The following is a 16,063-nucleotide window of genomic DNA, read 5'->3' as shown; positions in this document are numbered from 1 at the left end:
CTAGATTTAAGGAGGAGGGGCTATGTGAGTTAAGTGTTGTCAAATGTTATGTATGACAAGAAGAGACTGTATGTTTGTGTATGTTTGTTGACAGAATGCCAGCAGTCCACATGTGGGTAAGAGAGAAAGAAAAGACAGCTACCTGAATCAAAGGAGTGCAACTTGAACACCACTGAAGTGCTGGTTCACTACACAGCTGTCAATAACTCTCTCAATACCTAGACTGGTAGCACTGGTAATATACCTTCCTAGTCATTGGCTTCCTACCAACTACTACCTAATGTCTATACCTTTGATACCTATTCCCACAGGGAACTCCCAACTAAGAAGACAACCACAGCAAAAGACCCTTCACTTATCCTCATCCTTACAGGCCTCCAACACGTAAACAAATTCACTTTTCTTCCCTCATTTCTCTCCCTCCAGTACTTTGTCACTCTATTCCGAATGACACAAGAGGTCTTCCTCTCACACCAACCCCTTTAATCATACTATCATACGCACTCTTTGTAAATTCCACACTTTGCATTTTTGCCTCATCTCCCAAACCACCTCAAAGTATTGTTTCAACCACTCTACCACTCCATAATTCATTCTCTTTGTATTTCCTGACTTACCAAATCTCTCATACATCCCCTCAATACTTTCTTCATTCCATCTAGTCATATCACAAGCTCCTCTCAAATTACCCATTTTCACACCCTGAATTCTTGACTTAATTTCTTTTATACTACAAAACGTATATGATCTTCATTAACAAAAGAACTTTTTAACTTCATGCATATGTTGCAACATTTCATACTAACCCTGAAGTCTCAGGATGTCAGCACGTAATACTGACTCCTGGGCTAAGTCCATTTCTTTCTCTTCATCTTTGTCCTCAAAACTACCATTAACATTTGAGTCCTGTAAAGTATAATACTAATCAAACTTATGCTAAATAAAAAGAAAATGAACACCTTCAAATTGGTCTTCATCTAGAGGGGCTATTTCATAAAGTTCATAAAAGAGAATAATGCTGTAACAAACTGACAAAAAAAATTTGGAATGATGCCACAAAACTATGCAAGAAAAAATGAAAGATCAAACAATGATGTTCACAGAGGTATTTTTTTCATACACGTTTGTCATTTCCCTCAGAGCATACACTCTCTACCTATCATGCATAATGCACCACAATCAGAGCCACTTATCCAAAGCCAAGCCCCACAGACCTTTCTGTGGTTTCCCCTGACTGCTTCATAGGACCTGGTTCTGCCCTATGACAACAAGTTACCTCCTGTATAACATAACACATACCTTGTTTGTCAACCCCTTTAAACGAATCTTTTCCAGCGACCAAAACGTTTCAGCACATCCTCTACAGCTCTCTTAACCATACTCTTCTTACTACCACATCTCTCTCATATCATCTCTTTCTTTTTCAACCCTCCTCACACACATATTCTAAGAATCTAATTTCCAACACATCCATCCTCTTCTGTAGTAAATGATCTAAGGCCCATGTCTCACTTACATACACTATTGGGACTAACATAACATCAAAAATACTCATTAATGAACTCGTGAATAGTGAAATCACTAAGTATAATAAATGAATAAACAATACATATCATTATTTTTTCATTATTATACCTAATCGCTGTCTCCCGCGTTAGCGAGGTAGCGCAAGGAAACAGACAAAAGAGTGGCCCAACCCACCCACATACACATGTATATTCATAAATGCCCACATACGCACATATACCTACCGATACATTTCAACATATACATACAGACTTATTCATACTTGCTGCCTTCATCCATTCCCGTCGCCACCCCGCCACACATAAAATAGCACACACACACACACACACACACACGAGGTAGTGCTAGGAAAAGACAAAAAAAGCCACATTCGTTCACACTCAGTCTCTAGCTGTCGTGTGTAATGCACTGAAACCACAGCTCCCTTTCCACATCGAGGCCCCACAAAACTTTCCATGGTTTACCCCAGACGCTTCACATGCCCTAGTTTAATCCAACAACAGCACGTCAATCCACATCGTTCCAGTTCACTCTATTCCTTGCACGCTTTTCATCCTTCTGCATGTTCAGGCCCTGATCACTCGAAATCTTTTTCACTCCATCCTTCCACCTCCAATTTGGTCTCCCACTTCTCCTCGTTCCCTCTATCTCTGACATATATATCCTCTTTCTCAACTTTCCTCACTCATTCTCTCCATGTGACCAAACCATTTCAATACACCCTCTTCCCCTCTCTCAACCACACTTTTCATTACCACACCTCTTTCTTACTGTTTCATTACTTACTTGATCAAGCCACCTCACACCACATATTGTCCTCAAACATTTCACTTCCAACACATCCACTCTCCTCCGTACAACCTTATCTATAGCCCAAGCCTTGCAACCATATAAATTGTTGGAACTACTATCCCTTCAAACATACCTATTTTTGCTCTGTGAGATAATGTCCTCTCCTTTCACACATTCTTCATCACTACCAGAACCTTTGTCCCTTCTCCCACCCTGTGATTCACTTCCACTTCCATGGTTCCATCTGCTGCTAAGTCCACTCGAGATTGCAAAAACACTTCACTTCCAATTTTTCGCCATTCAAACTTACATCCCAATTAACTTGTCCCTCAACCCTACCGAACATAATAACCTCGCTCTTATTCATATATACTCTCAACTTTCTCCTTTCACACACTTTTCAAAACTCAGTCACCAACTTCAGCAGTTTTTCACTTGAATCAGCCACCAGTGCTGTATCATCTACAAACAACAACTAACCTACTTCCCAGGCCCTCTCATCCCCAACAGACTATATATACATATATATGCCCTTCTCTCCAAAACCCTTGCATTTACCTCCCTAACCACCTCATCCATAAACAAATTAAACAACCGTGGTGACATTACATATCATTGCTGCACACTGGCCCTCACTTGGAACCAATCACTCTCCTCTCTTCCTACTCAAACACATGCCTTATAGCAGGAACAGAGATGGGACCAAGTGAGGATTCTTCCCTTTTGCATACCACATGTAACTTTTGTAAATGCCATCATTGCTTCCCTATATACCTACCATTCCTTACCCACTCCCCTTACTTCATTTGCTTTCACCTTTTGCCATTCTACATTCAATCTCTGCTGGTATTTCTTCACACAAGTCTCCTTTCCAAGCTCACTTATTCTCATCACACTCTTCTCCCCGATATTGTTTCCTCTTTTTTGAAAACCTCCACAAGTCACCCTCACCTCCACAAGATAGTGATCAGACATCCTACCAGCTGCCCCTCTCTGCACATTTACATCCAGTCTCTCTTTACATGCCTATCAATAAATATGTAATGCAGTAATGCCTGTTGAACGTCTCTCCTAATCACATACATAAACTTTTTTTTTCAAACAGGGTATTCCCAATCACAACATATGCTAGCACCCAAGATATACCTCTGCCTTTTATTCGCATGCATAAACATACTCCAAAGTTATGCAAAAAAAAAAAAAAGCCTTGACAACAGATGTCTGTTTTTTGCTATATACAAAAGATCTGAAAAGGGATACATTTACTTTACAAAAGTCTTTAGAAACAAAGAAAATTTTCTGTTATAGGCTCAATGAATTCCTCACTATCATCATCCAACCACATACAATAATAGTTAATAATTAGACCCCTGTACTTAAGTTCTAAGAACTTTTTCCTTTAAATATGCTGTCTACAATAAAAACTGGAAAAGAGATTCAAGCACATGTCCTCAGTTCCCCATTAAGTACATAAAGACTAAGTTCTATCTATTCATCATATTCAATTATATCCCTTAAGTCACAAAAAGACCCAGAGAATGGCTTTGAAATATAGTTACAGAGGTTATTAGTTCTTTTCTCAACACATGTGGCAAATAATATACAAATAAGTATCAAGATGTCATCTATATATAATTCATAAGACAATACACAAGAGGATACCTTATTAGTTATTGCTCTGGAAACTATGACAATAACAAGATGTTTTTTATATATGATTCATATGACACTACACAAGAGAAAAATATCTTATCAGTTATTGCTCTGGAAGCTATGAAGGGCCCTAACTTTACAAAGTTAAAATGGATGCCATTGTTAACAACAATATGGATACCTGGGAAAAACACTCATTCCTATGTTAAGAAAATGGCTAAGTGACTCTTTACCTTGCAGCCTTTGGTTGGGATGATGGTAAGTGGGCTGGTAGGTTTGGTTGGGATTATGGTTAGGGTGGTGTCAGCATCATGAGAGGCATCAAGGTCATTTGAACTTTCTTCATCTTTGGTATCATCTTCATTTAATTTATCTTTGTTTTTTGGAGGATCCTGAAAAATTAGTACAATAACATTTCTAACTTCTGGCCATTCTTACTGGAAAATTACATTGATTTAACAATACCATATACAGCATAAAGTGGGAACTTCCTCTCTATTGTGGCGAGGAAATCCACACACATAAGCTTAAGAATACAATACACTGGATTATTTCTTAATACTTGATCACCATTTACCACATCACTGAGGCAGTACCAAGAATTGATAGAGATAGGCTGCATCCACTTGCATCCATTCACTAGGGGCCATGTGTAAGGCACTGAAATAACTGCTCCCTATCCACAACCAGGTCTCATAGACCTTTCCATGGTTTACACCAGACACTTCACATGCCCTGGTTCACTCCACTGACAATGCATCAACCTCTATAAACCATGCTGTTCCAAATCATTCAATCCTGTGCACACCTTTCACCATCCTGCATGTTCACCCCAGATCGCTCAAATCCTTTCTCACTCAATCCTTCCATCTCCAATTTGGTTTCCCTATTCTTTTTGTTCCCTCCACTACTGACACATATATATTTAAATATATATATATACATATACACACACATACATCTGCATGTACACATTCATTCTTGCTTGCCATCATCCATTCCTCACACCATCCAACCCCACAGGAAACAGCACACCTGATTGCAGCACCCTGCATTAGCAAGGTATGGCCAGGTAACAGTCAAAGAAAGGCTACATCCACTCACATTCATACATATGCTGTCATGCGTAATGCAACAAAACCACAGGTCCCTAACCACATCCAGGACCCATAGACTTTTCCATGGTTCAACCCGGCCATTTCACATGCCCTGACTCAGTCCATTGAAAGTATGTTGACCCAATATGCCACATCGTTCAAAATCACTCATTCCTTGCATGCCTTTCACCCCCCTGTGTGTTCATGCCATGATCAAACAAACTATTTTTCATTCAACATTCCATCTCCAATTTGGTCTCCTAGTTCTCACTGTTTCCTCCACTTCTGACCCATATATCCTCTTTCTCAACCTTTCCTCATTCATTCTCTCCATATGTCCAAACCATTTCAACACACCCTCTTCTGCTCTCTCAACCACACTCTTTTTATTTCTACTTATCTCTCTAATCCTTTCATTAATTAATCGATCAAACCACCTCACACCACATACTGTCCTCAAGCATTTCATTTTCCAACACATCCACCCCCCTCTACACAACCCTATCTAGAGCCCATACAATACTGGTGGAACTACTATTCCTTCAAACATAACCATTTTTGCTCTCTGAGATAACATTCTCTCTTTCCACACATTATTCATTGCTTCCAGAACCATCGCCCCCTTCCCCACCCTATGACTCACTTCCACTTCCATGGTTCCAAATATATTGCAACAGGTCACAGTGGCATGTGCATGATCTAATTTTTGCTGGAATGGATGAAGTGAGCATATGTATGAAAAATACATATACATCACATACACAGCATTGTATAGATGAGAGTTGTGGGTCCAATGACTAAAAAAAATGGGGAGGAGTGTGGTAAATGAAACACTTGAGGAAAATCTGTGGTGTCCAGAGGGTTATCAACTAAGCAAACACTGGGCAAGGGAAAGACAATACAGTAAGTTATGTGTCTGAAAGAGCTGAACAGGATGTCCTGAAATACTTGAGAGAGAGAGAGAGAGAGAGAGAGAGAGAGAGAGAGAGAGAGAGAGAGAGAGAGAGAGAGAGAGAGAGAGAGAGAGAGAGAGAGAGAGAGAGAGAGAGAGAGAGAGAGAGAGAGAGAGAGAGAGAGAGAGAGAGAGAGAGAGAGAGAGAGAGAGAGAGAGAGAGAGAGAGAGAGAGAGAGAGAGAGAGAGAGAGAGAGAGAGAGAGAGAGAGAGAGAGAGAGAGAGAGAGAGAGAGAGAGAGAGAGAGAGAGAGAGAGAGAGAGAGAGAGAGAGAGAGAGAGAGAGAGAGAGAGAGAGAGAGAGAGAGAGAGAGAGAGAGAGAGAGAGAGAGAGAGAGAGAGAGAGAGAGAGAGAGAGAGAGAGAGAGAGAGAGAGAGAGAGAGAGAGAGAGAGAGAGAGAGAGAGAGAGAGAGAGAGAGAGAGAGAGAGAGAGAGAGAGAGAGAGAGAGAGAGAGAGAGAGAGAGAGAGAGAGAGAGAGAGAGAGAGAGAGAGAGAGAGAGAGAGAGAGAGAGAGAGAGAGAGAGAGAGAGAGAGAGAGAGAGAGAGAGAGAGAGAGAGAGAGAGAGTGGGGGGGGGGGGGGGGGGGGGGGGGGGATCTAGTCAATGCAACTGTGGGGGATTAAAATCTTCCTGTTGAAAACAGCGAATGGGCTGAGACCCATGTCTTTTGGGGAGAACAGGAGGTGGGTGGGACTGAGGATGAGATGGAATACAGTGAGATATTTCAAGTTATCAGGCCAGGACATTTAGGATAGTCAATGCAACTGTGGGGGATTAAAATCTTCCTGTTGAAAACAGCAAATGGACTGAGACCCATGTCTTTTGGGGAGAACAAGGAGGTGGGTGGGACTGAGGATGAGATGGAATACAGTGAGATATTTCAAGTTATCAGGTCAGGACATTTAGGATAGTGTGAGGCATGCATGAGATAGAGCAAATTGGAGGGATGTAATATACAGATGATGCATCATCAATGACCTTAACCAAGGTTTATAATGTGGCTAGAGGAAACCATGAAAGAGTCTGCAGGATTAAGCTGTGGACAAAATGCTTAAGTTTTCATGCATTATACATGACAGCTGGTGAGTGGTTGTGAGAAAATAACGTCACTCTTTGTCAATTCATGGCATTACCTTGCTAACATGGAGGCAACAAGAAAAAATAAGCAATAAAAAATCTGTATTATGCATATGATATCCAGTGATATATAAATAATAATATACCAGTGTGCAATAAACATATAGTATATGCTGATTGACATTATGATACAAATGAATAACCTTACAGCAGAGGGTGCTGGCACCCTAGTAGGTCTGTATGAGCTACCAGGGAATGACCAAGGCTCATGTTACTATGGGTATTTACCTTGTGTGTGTATGGGAAGGTAAGGGAGGTAAATGCAAGGGTCTTGGAGAGAGGGGCAGGTATCTGAGTTTGAGAGAGTGTATGAATGGAAGAACTTGAGTAAATGTGAATAACAGCAAGGTTACTATGTTTAGCACTGCAGAGAGTCCGGTTAGTTGGGATGAGTTTGAATGGAAGAAAAGTGAAGGAAGTGAAGTGTTTTAGATACCTGGGAGTGGACATGATAGCAAGAAAAACCCTGGAAGAGCAGGTGACCCAAAGGATAAGTGAAGGGGTGAAGGATCTGGAAGAATTGGAAAGTGTGTGGAGAGGTTGCTACCTCCTGGGAGGACAAAAAAATTAATATGGGTATGTTTGAAGATACAGTAGTCCCAATGATGCAGTATGAATGCTACACATGGGTTACAGATGAGAATGTATGAAGGAGGGTGGATGTGTTGAAAATGAAATGTCAGAGATCAATGGGTGGTGTGAGGAGGGTTAATCAAGTAAGTACATAAAAAAAAAATAATAAATAAAAAAAAAAAAAAATCAGGTATCAAAGTTTCTCAGTTAGTCAATGCCACAGGTCAAATTCAGATAACTAGACTTTCACAGTGCTATGCCACAAAAATCAGTCATCTAAAACATTTATATAAGAGGCTACAATCAAATACATTAAAAAGTAGAAAACTTTCTTAATGTAAAAATGTAATTCAATGTTGTGATAAACAACTGCAAATGAACATATTGTATTTCTGAGGAATCAATAGTAACTTCTGGACTCAAATTATGTCTTCAACATGGTTTCAACATCATTAGAAATAACTAATCTAAATTCACTGTCATTTCATAAAATCAAGCAGTGAAGCTGTATCACTAAAATACTCGTCAATCTACAGATTTAGAGATTATTAAAAAAAAATTACCTTCTTTTTCCTCACTAAAGTTGGAGTGTTATCATCATAGATGTCATCATATATTTTGGGAATTTCAGACACCATTTGGTAGTCCCTTAAACGATCCTCCAGGGTTGCTATCTGAGCTTGTAAGTGCTCTGCTAGTGCTGTGCTTGCTGCACTTTTGGCTTTGTTGTCTGCAAGCTCCTCTGTTGAGTGTGAACAAAGACCATATTCATACATATTTCACAAACACATAATTCAAGTAATCACTAAATGCCTGACAAACACAAAAGCCTGGATAAAAGTACAATTCATTAATATGCAGTAACTCATGCAGATATTATATAACATGTATTAATAAAAATAAACCTACAATACACAAATTATCACATTTTCAGGCAACTAAAAAGTCTGTGAACAAAACACTGGCAAAGACCTTCATGAAATATAATAACAAATGTACAAAGGTAAGGAAATAAGTTGGTACTAAAACAAGGTGGTATTCACATATATGTATTTTTGATAATAAAGAAAATGTGTGAAAACCCCAAAATGAATGTTGGTATAACAAGCAAAAAACACATTTTGCTCTACATTTCTCTAAAAATTTGTCTATCAGAAAATCTATCACTAGAGGAAAAATACATTAATTTTGAAGTAAAGTGTGGTGATGAATCACCATTCTTAATGATTTAGAAAAATCATCTCCCACATTATCCATATTCCTGACCAATGTGACAGCTCATCTAATATTCTGGATCTGATTTTCGCCTCAAGTCCATCTCAATGTGAATAAACAATCTCACCCCCAATTGGTTTATCTGATACCAATCATAAATGTATATATATTTCAATGGCACTTTCCCTTCCAATAGCCCCTTCTAAGCATAAATACTGGTAGCTCAACAAAGCTGACTTGAATAACTTATGCAATAGTTAAGTTTGACTCTAAGAAACTGGGAGTCCTGTTTAGATATCAGTTTCTATTTTCTTCCATTCAAATGCTCCATTTATACAAAGGATTGAATCGTCCATGTATGGAGTACTGCTCTCACATCTGAGATGGTTCTACCTCTGCATCCTTACTTGGAGTCAGGTAGAAAGCTGTCCGACTTACAAACTCTCCCGGCCTAACTTCAAAACTTGATCCTCTTGCCCTATGCCACTATGTTGGTTCACTTTCCCTCTTCTATAGGTACTACCTTAGTTTTTGCTCCCAAGAGCTGGCTGCATATGTACCCAACCACTAGCGAGATCATGCAATACTCAGCAAGCTGCTACGTCACATGATTAGTTTGTGGCTATTAGCAACTCAAAGGTGGGCCATTTTAACAACTGTTTTTTCCCCTATACATTGGAGCTGTGGAAGCCTCTGCCTCCTCATGCCTTTCCCAATAACTATGTCCTGGCATATTTCAAAAGACTGTTTTTTTCACTTCCTCCAAAATTCAAATATTTTCCTTGTCCCTCCTTTTGCCCTTTCATAATCCTCCCTATATTTCAATTAAGTCTCAGCCTTGAAGTGGACTGGAGCCTCCACTGGAAAACAAAAAATAATAATAATAACAGACAAAAAAAAAAAAGGCCACATTCGTTCACACTCAGTCTCTAGCTGTCATGTGTAATGCACCGAAACCACAGCTCCCTTTCCACATCCAGGCCCCACGGACCTTTTCATGCTTTACCCTAGACGCTTCACATGCCCTGGTTCAATCCATTGACAGCACATTGACCACAGTATACCACATTGTTCCGATTCACTCAGTTCCTTGTATGCCTTCCACCCTCCTGTATGTTCAGGCCCTATTGGCTCAAAATCTTTTTCACTCTGTCCTTCCACCTCCAATTTGGTCTCCCACTTCTTGTTCCCGCCACCTTTGACACATATATCCTCTTTGCCATTCTTTCCTAACTTTCTCTCTCTGTATGTCCAAAACCATTTCAACCCACCCTCTTCTGCTCTCTCTACCACATTCTTTTTATTTCCACAAATCTTTCTTACCCTTTTATTACTCACTCAATCAAACTATCTCACAACAAATACTGTCCTCAAACATTTCATTTCCAACATATCCACCCTCCTCCATACAACCGTATCTATAGCCCATGCCTCACAACCATATAACATCGTTGGAATACTATTCCTTCAAACATGTCCATTTTTGCTCTCCGAGATAATGTTCTCTCCTTCCACACATTCTTCATCGCTCCCAGAACCTTCACCCCCACCATCTCCCCCATCCTGTGACTCACTTCCACTTCCATCTGCTGCAAAGTCCACTCCCAGATATCTAAAAAATTTCACTTCCTCCAATATTTCGCCATTCAAACTTACATCTCAATTAACCTGTCCCTCAACCCAACTGAACCTAATAACCTTGCTCTTATTCACATTTACTCTCAACTTTCTCCTTTCAAGCACTTTTCCAAATTCCCATTTATCATACTTGATCACTGTTCCCCGTATCAGCAAGGTAGCACCAGGAAACAGACGAAGAATGGTTATTAGGTACAGCAGGATTGAGGGTCAAGTCAATTGGGAGGTAAGTTTGAATGGAGAAAAACTGGAGGAAGTAAAGTGTTTTAGATAACTGGGAGTGGATCTGGCAGCGGATGGAACCATGGAAGCGGAAGTGAGTCATAGGGTGGGGGAGGGGGCGAAAATTCTGGGAGCCTTGAAGAATGTTTAGATATATATATATTAAGGTATAGGTATTAAAAATGTATGGTGTGGGAGGCAAGTTGTTAGAAGCAGTGAAAAGTTTTTATCGAGGATAAAAGGAAGAAAGGAAAGTGATTGGTTCTCAGTGAATGTAGGTTTGCGGCAGGGGTGTGTGATGTCTCCATGGTTGTTTAATTTGTTTATGGATGGGGTTGTTAGGGAGGCGAATGCAAGAGTTCTGGAAAGAGGGGCAAGTATGCAGTCTGTTGTGGATGAGAAAGCTTGGGAAGTGAGTCAGTTGTTGTTCGCTGATGATACAGCACTGGTGGCTGAGTCATGTGAGAAACTGCAGAAGCTGGTGACTGAGTCTGGTAAAGTGTGTGAAAGAAGAAAGTTGAGAGTAAATGTGAATAAGAGCAAGGTTATTAGGTACAGTAGGGTTGAGGATCAAGTCAATTGGGAGGTAAGTTTGAATGGAGAAAAACTGGAGGAAGTAAAGTGTTTTAGATATCTGGGAGTGGATCTGGCAGCGGATGGAACCATGGAAGCGGAAGTGAGTCATAGGGTGGGGGAGGGGGCAAAAGTTCTGGGAGCCTTGAAGAATGTTTGGAAGTCGAGAACATTATCTCGGAAAGCAAAAATGGGTATGTTTGAAGGAATAGTGGTTCCAACAATGTTGTATGGTTGCGAGGCGTGGGCTATGGATAGAGTTGTGCGCAGGAGGGTGGATGTGCTGGAAATGAGATGTTTGAGGACAATATGTGGTGTGAGGTGGTTTGATTGAGTAAGTAATGTAAGGGTAAGAGAGATGTGTGGTAATAAAAAGAGTGTGGTTGAAAGAGCAGAAGAGGGTGTTTTGAAATGGTTTGGTCACATGGAGAGAATGAGTGAGGAAAGATTGACCAAGAGGATATATGTATCAGAGGTTCAGGGAACAAGGAGAAGTGGGAGACCAAATTGGAGGTGGAAAGATGGAGTGAAAAAGATTTTGAGTGATCGGGGCCTGAACATGCAGGAGGGTGAAAGGCGTGCAAGGAATAGAGTGAATTAGAACGATGTGGTATACCGGGGTCGACGTGCTGTCAATGGATTGAACCAGGGCATGTGAAGTGTCTGGGGTAAACCATGGAAAGTTGTGTGGGGCCTGGATGTGGAAAGGGAGCTGTGGTTTCGGTGCATTATTACATGACAGCTAGAGACTGAGTGTGAACGAATGGGGCCTTTGTTGTCTTTTCCTAGCGCTACCTCTTACACATGAGGGGGGAGGGGGTTGTTATTCCATGTGTGGCGAGGTGGCGATGGGAATAAATAAAGGCAGACAGTATGAATTATGTACATGTGTATATATGTATATGTCTGTGTGTGTATATATATGTATGCATTGAGATGTATAGGTATGTATATTTGCGTGTGTGGATGTGTATGTATATACATGTGAATGTGGGTGGGTTGGGCCATTCTTTCGTCTGTTTCCTTGCGCTACCTCGCTAATGTGGGAGACAGCGACAAAGCAAAATAAATGAATAAATAATATATATAAATGCCCATACACTTACATATAGATACACATTCATATCAACATATACACATATACATATATACACTTGTACATATTCATACTTGCTTGCCCTCATCCATCCCTGGTGACAACCTGCCCCACAGGAAACAGCATCACTACCCCCTGCTTCAGTGTGTAAAAAAACGAGACTGCCTCCACATATATTTTCAAATGCAATGTAACACTTACATTTTTGTACTTTGTCATTTCTCTTTTGGCCTTAATTTCTAATCTGCAGACCTCTGGGCAAGAAATTGGCAAAGTTCCTGAAGTATTCTGAGTCCATATTTTGGGTCCACAGGGTCTTGACCTCCTGAAGAAGACAAGGCACTGATGAGCTGTTGCAGGAAGCAGCCATCTGATTGTACCTTCTGAGCACCAACTGCTCCTAAATCTCACATGTGGCCTCATTTTCTTGCTTTCACGTGCAACGAAAAGCTTTCTTCTCCTTATAAAGAGTCAACCATCTTGAAACAAAGGTGGAAAAAACAGAATGCCCAAAAGAGAAATTCCCAAAATAAAGTGGCAGTCAAGAAGATTAAATAAGGAGCATCCTTCATTAAAGGTAGCCTGAACCACACTGAGACAAGTTGCTGGCGCTCACACCATTACAAACTCTAGTCTCAGTGACTAGATTAATAATTTCACTGTGAAAATCATATGCTTGTGCCAGCCCACAATAAATCTTAGCCATGTATCACCACTGAAAATATATGGAGGAGGGAGAATGTTTTTTGTGGACACTGTACATCTTCACCCCATTACCATTTCCAAAGAAGTAATAAAGTGCTTACAGACTTAAAGCTCTCTCATATGTTACCACATACCTAATGAGTCATTTACAACACTACACTGTTGCAAAAATATTTACTATGCACACCAAAATGAGCCATCAGCTGAGAGTTAGTTTGTGATTACTCATGTAAAGATTTCAAAAACGGTGAGAGTATTTCTAAGAATTTAAATATAATTTAAGCATATCAAATGACTCACAAATATATGGGTGAAAGACATATCAATGGCTCACTTGAACCTTTGGCTCAGATGAACTAATAAAATACTTACCAGTCTCTAATATTCTCTAATAATGACAGTTTTTCACTGATAATATAGAACTCATTACTAATTAGATAATACAAAGTGCATAAAAATCAAATACTGCTCATGAAATAAGAGTCTGCTTATAAAATCATATAGTTGATAGTTAGTAAATTATACATACACATGCATCAACAGCAAGAAAAAACAGTATCATACATGCAAAAGAAAAAAAAGATATATATACAATAACTTGAAGTGCTATCTCTAAATGACCAAATTACTGTAAAAGCAATTCATCTATGCATCCAAAGAGCATGTTATGATATTTCATATGAATGAAAGACTCTTTAACCTGATTTTCTTTTAAGTAAACCATAACAGCATAAATAAAAAACACTGTATTAGTCTTACCTGTTTAAAATGATGCTGTAACCAAGTGGGGAATAAAAACAAGAAGCAAGATTTGGAGGACAATAAATTTAAAAGTTATCTTATATGAGGGGAGATTCAAATGAAAATTTCTTTCCAATAAAGTGGTTTTGATGATGTGAGAGACTGGTCTGTATTTCAGTATGCGAATTAAAGAGTATGTGAGCCTTTGTATCTCAAAAAAGCTCTGCTGGGAAACAAACACCCATGGAACTCAAATTAAAAAAAAAAAAAAAAAAATAACCACCAAACACCACTTCATACCCCATGCCCTAGCCAAGCTGGAGATGCCATCCCAGACTTCCCTATCCTACTAATGCCATCACATTAATTTCACCCTAATCACTCTACAATGGAGTCCTTGGCCAACTTACAACAAAAGCATGGTAAACCAGGTGTATAAATTTCTTTTATACATTCAAACACTGTCAAAGGACAGAATAAGGTCTCTTTATTCATCAAAACCTGTTTCTGGATTTGACTGAATGAATCTGAGAAAATACCAACCTCTTTTCTATAAACTATGGTCATTCACAAACAAAACAGATAAAGAAGGCCCTCCAAATAAATTGATCTTTGAGAACACACAGTAAGTATGCCATTAAAAATCATAAAGTCTATGAAAAATGGCTTTTTTCTTTATGTCAAACTACTGACTTCCTAGAAAGACTGAAAATTCATTACTACAATAGGATTGCCTTACTACCCATAATCCTGTAATGCAGTGGTCCTAACCTTTACTGGCTGCAACCTAAATATTGGTTGTGGGAATAGTTTGAAAACCCATGTCTTCATTTCACTTTTAACAGATAATAAAGTTAATAATAGTAAAATCAACTACAATAACTTAAATAACTGATTAATATATAATAAAAAAAAATTCTTTCTGAACAAAATGACTGAAGAACAAGTGATGGCTCATTAATGGAAATCAGAGCTTTGTAATACTTTAGCAAGTTCCCCTCATCATGTGGTGTTGTTGAAAGCAGGATTACCCAGAAGCAATATTCTGGGTGCAAACAGTTTCAGCTAAAAATCCATCCTCACTCCAGTAGGTTGTGGCAAAGGGCAGAAACACCTTAAAGACTTCACCTCCTAGGACTGGCTTTTCCTTTTATACTTTAATTTGAAATGTACTTAAAGATTTCTTTTGTTTCTTGAAATTGTCTGTGGTGTCTCATCATGCTGGATATTAATGCCTGAAATTTCCTCTTACATGCTACGGGAATGGATGATGGCAGCACGAATAAATTTGTACATGTGTATATATGTATATGTCTGTGTATGCATATGTATCTATATGTTGAAATGTATATGTGCGTGTATGGGCATTTATGTATGTATGTATGTATGTATGTATGTATGTATGTATGTATGTATGTATGTATATATATATATATATATATACATATATATATATATATATATATTTTCTTTCTTTCATACTATTCGCCATTTCCCGCATTAGCGAGGTAGCGTTAAGAACAGAGGACTGGGCCTTTGAGGGAATATCCTCACCTGGCCCCCTTCTCTGTTCCTTCTCTTGGGGAAAAAAAAAAAAAAAAAAGTGGTTGGGCCATCCTTCGTCTGTTTCCTTGCACTACCCCACTGACATGGGAAACAACGATTAAGTATAATAAATAAAATATATATCGATGTGGTATACCGGGGTTGACGTGCTGTCAGTGGATTGAATCAGGGCATGTGAAGAGTCTGGGGTAAACCATGAAAAGTTGTGTGGGGCCTGGATGTGGAAAGGGAGCTGTGGTTTTGGGCATTATTGCATGACAGGTAGAGACTGAGTGTGAACGAATGGGGCCTTTGTTGTCCTTTCCTAGCGCTACACTCGCACACATGAGGGGGGAGGGGGATGGTATTCCATGTGTGGCGAGGTGGCGATGGGAATGAATAAAGGCAGACAGTGTGAATTGTGTGCATGGGTATATATGTATGTGTCTGTGTGTGTATATATATGTGTACATTGAGATGTATAGGTATGTATATTTGCGTGTGTGGACGTGTATGTATATACATGTGTATGGGGGTGGGTTGGGCCATTTCTTTTGTCTGTTTCCTTGCGCTACCTCGCAAACGCAGGAGACAGC

The 16,063-nt window shown here is 39.5% G+C and overlaps 1 protein-coding gene across 1 annotated transcript in view; it reads right to left on the bottom strand.

The window, feature by feature from the left end:
- Positions 1-16,063, bottom strand: part of Slmap (Sarcolemma associated protein) — a 169,605-nt gene that overhangs the window by 34,888 nt on the left and 118,654 nt on the right. The window contains exons 13-15 of the mRNA XM_071695361.1: positions 8,296-8,474; positions 4,206-4,364; positions 807-906 (exon numbers count right to left, since the gene is read on the bottom strand). Coding sequence (XP_071551462.1) covers positions 807-906; positions 4,206-4,364; positions 8,296-8,474 — 438 coding nt within the window. The remainder of the gene's footprint in view (positions 1-806; positions 907-4,205; positions 4,365-8,295; positions 8,475-16,063) is intronic.

Source organism: Panulirus ornatus, chromosome 58 (genome assembly GCF_036320965.1).
Source record: "Panulirus ornatus isolate Po-2019 chromosome 58, ASM3632096v1, whole genome shotgun sequence".
Classification (NCBI taxonomy): domain Eukaryota; kingdom Metazoa; phylum Arthropoda; class Malacostraca; order Decapoda; family Palinuridae; genus Panulirus; species Panulirus ornatus.
The sequence above is the reverse complement of the archived record's forward strand: the minus strand, read 5'-3'. Positions and strand labels throughout refer to the sequence as shown.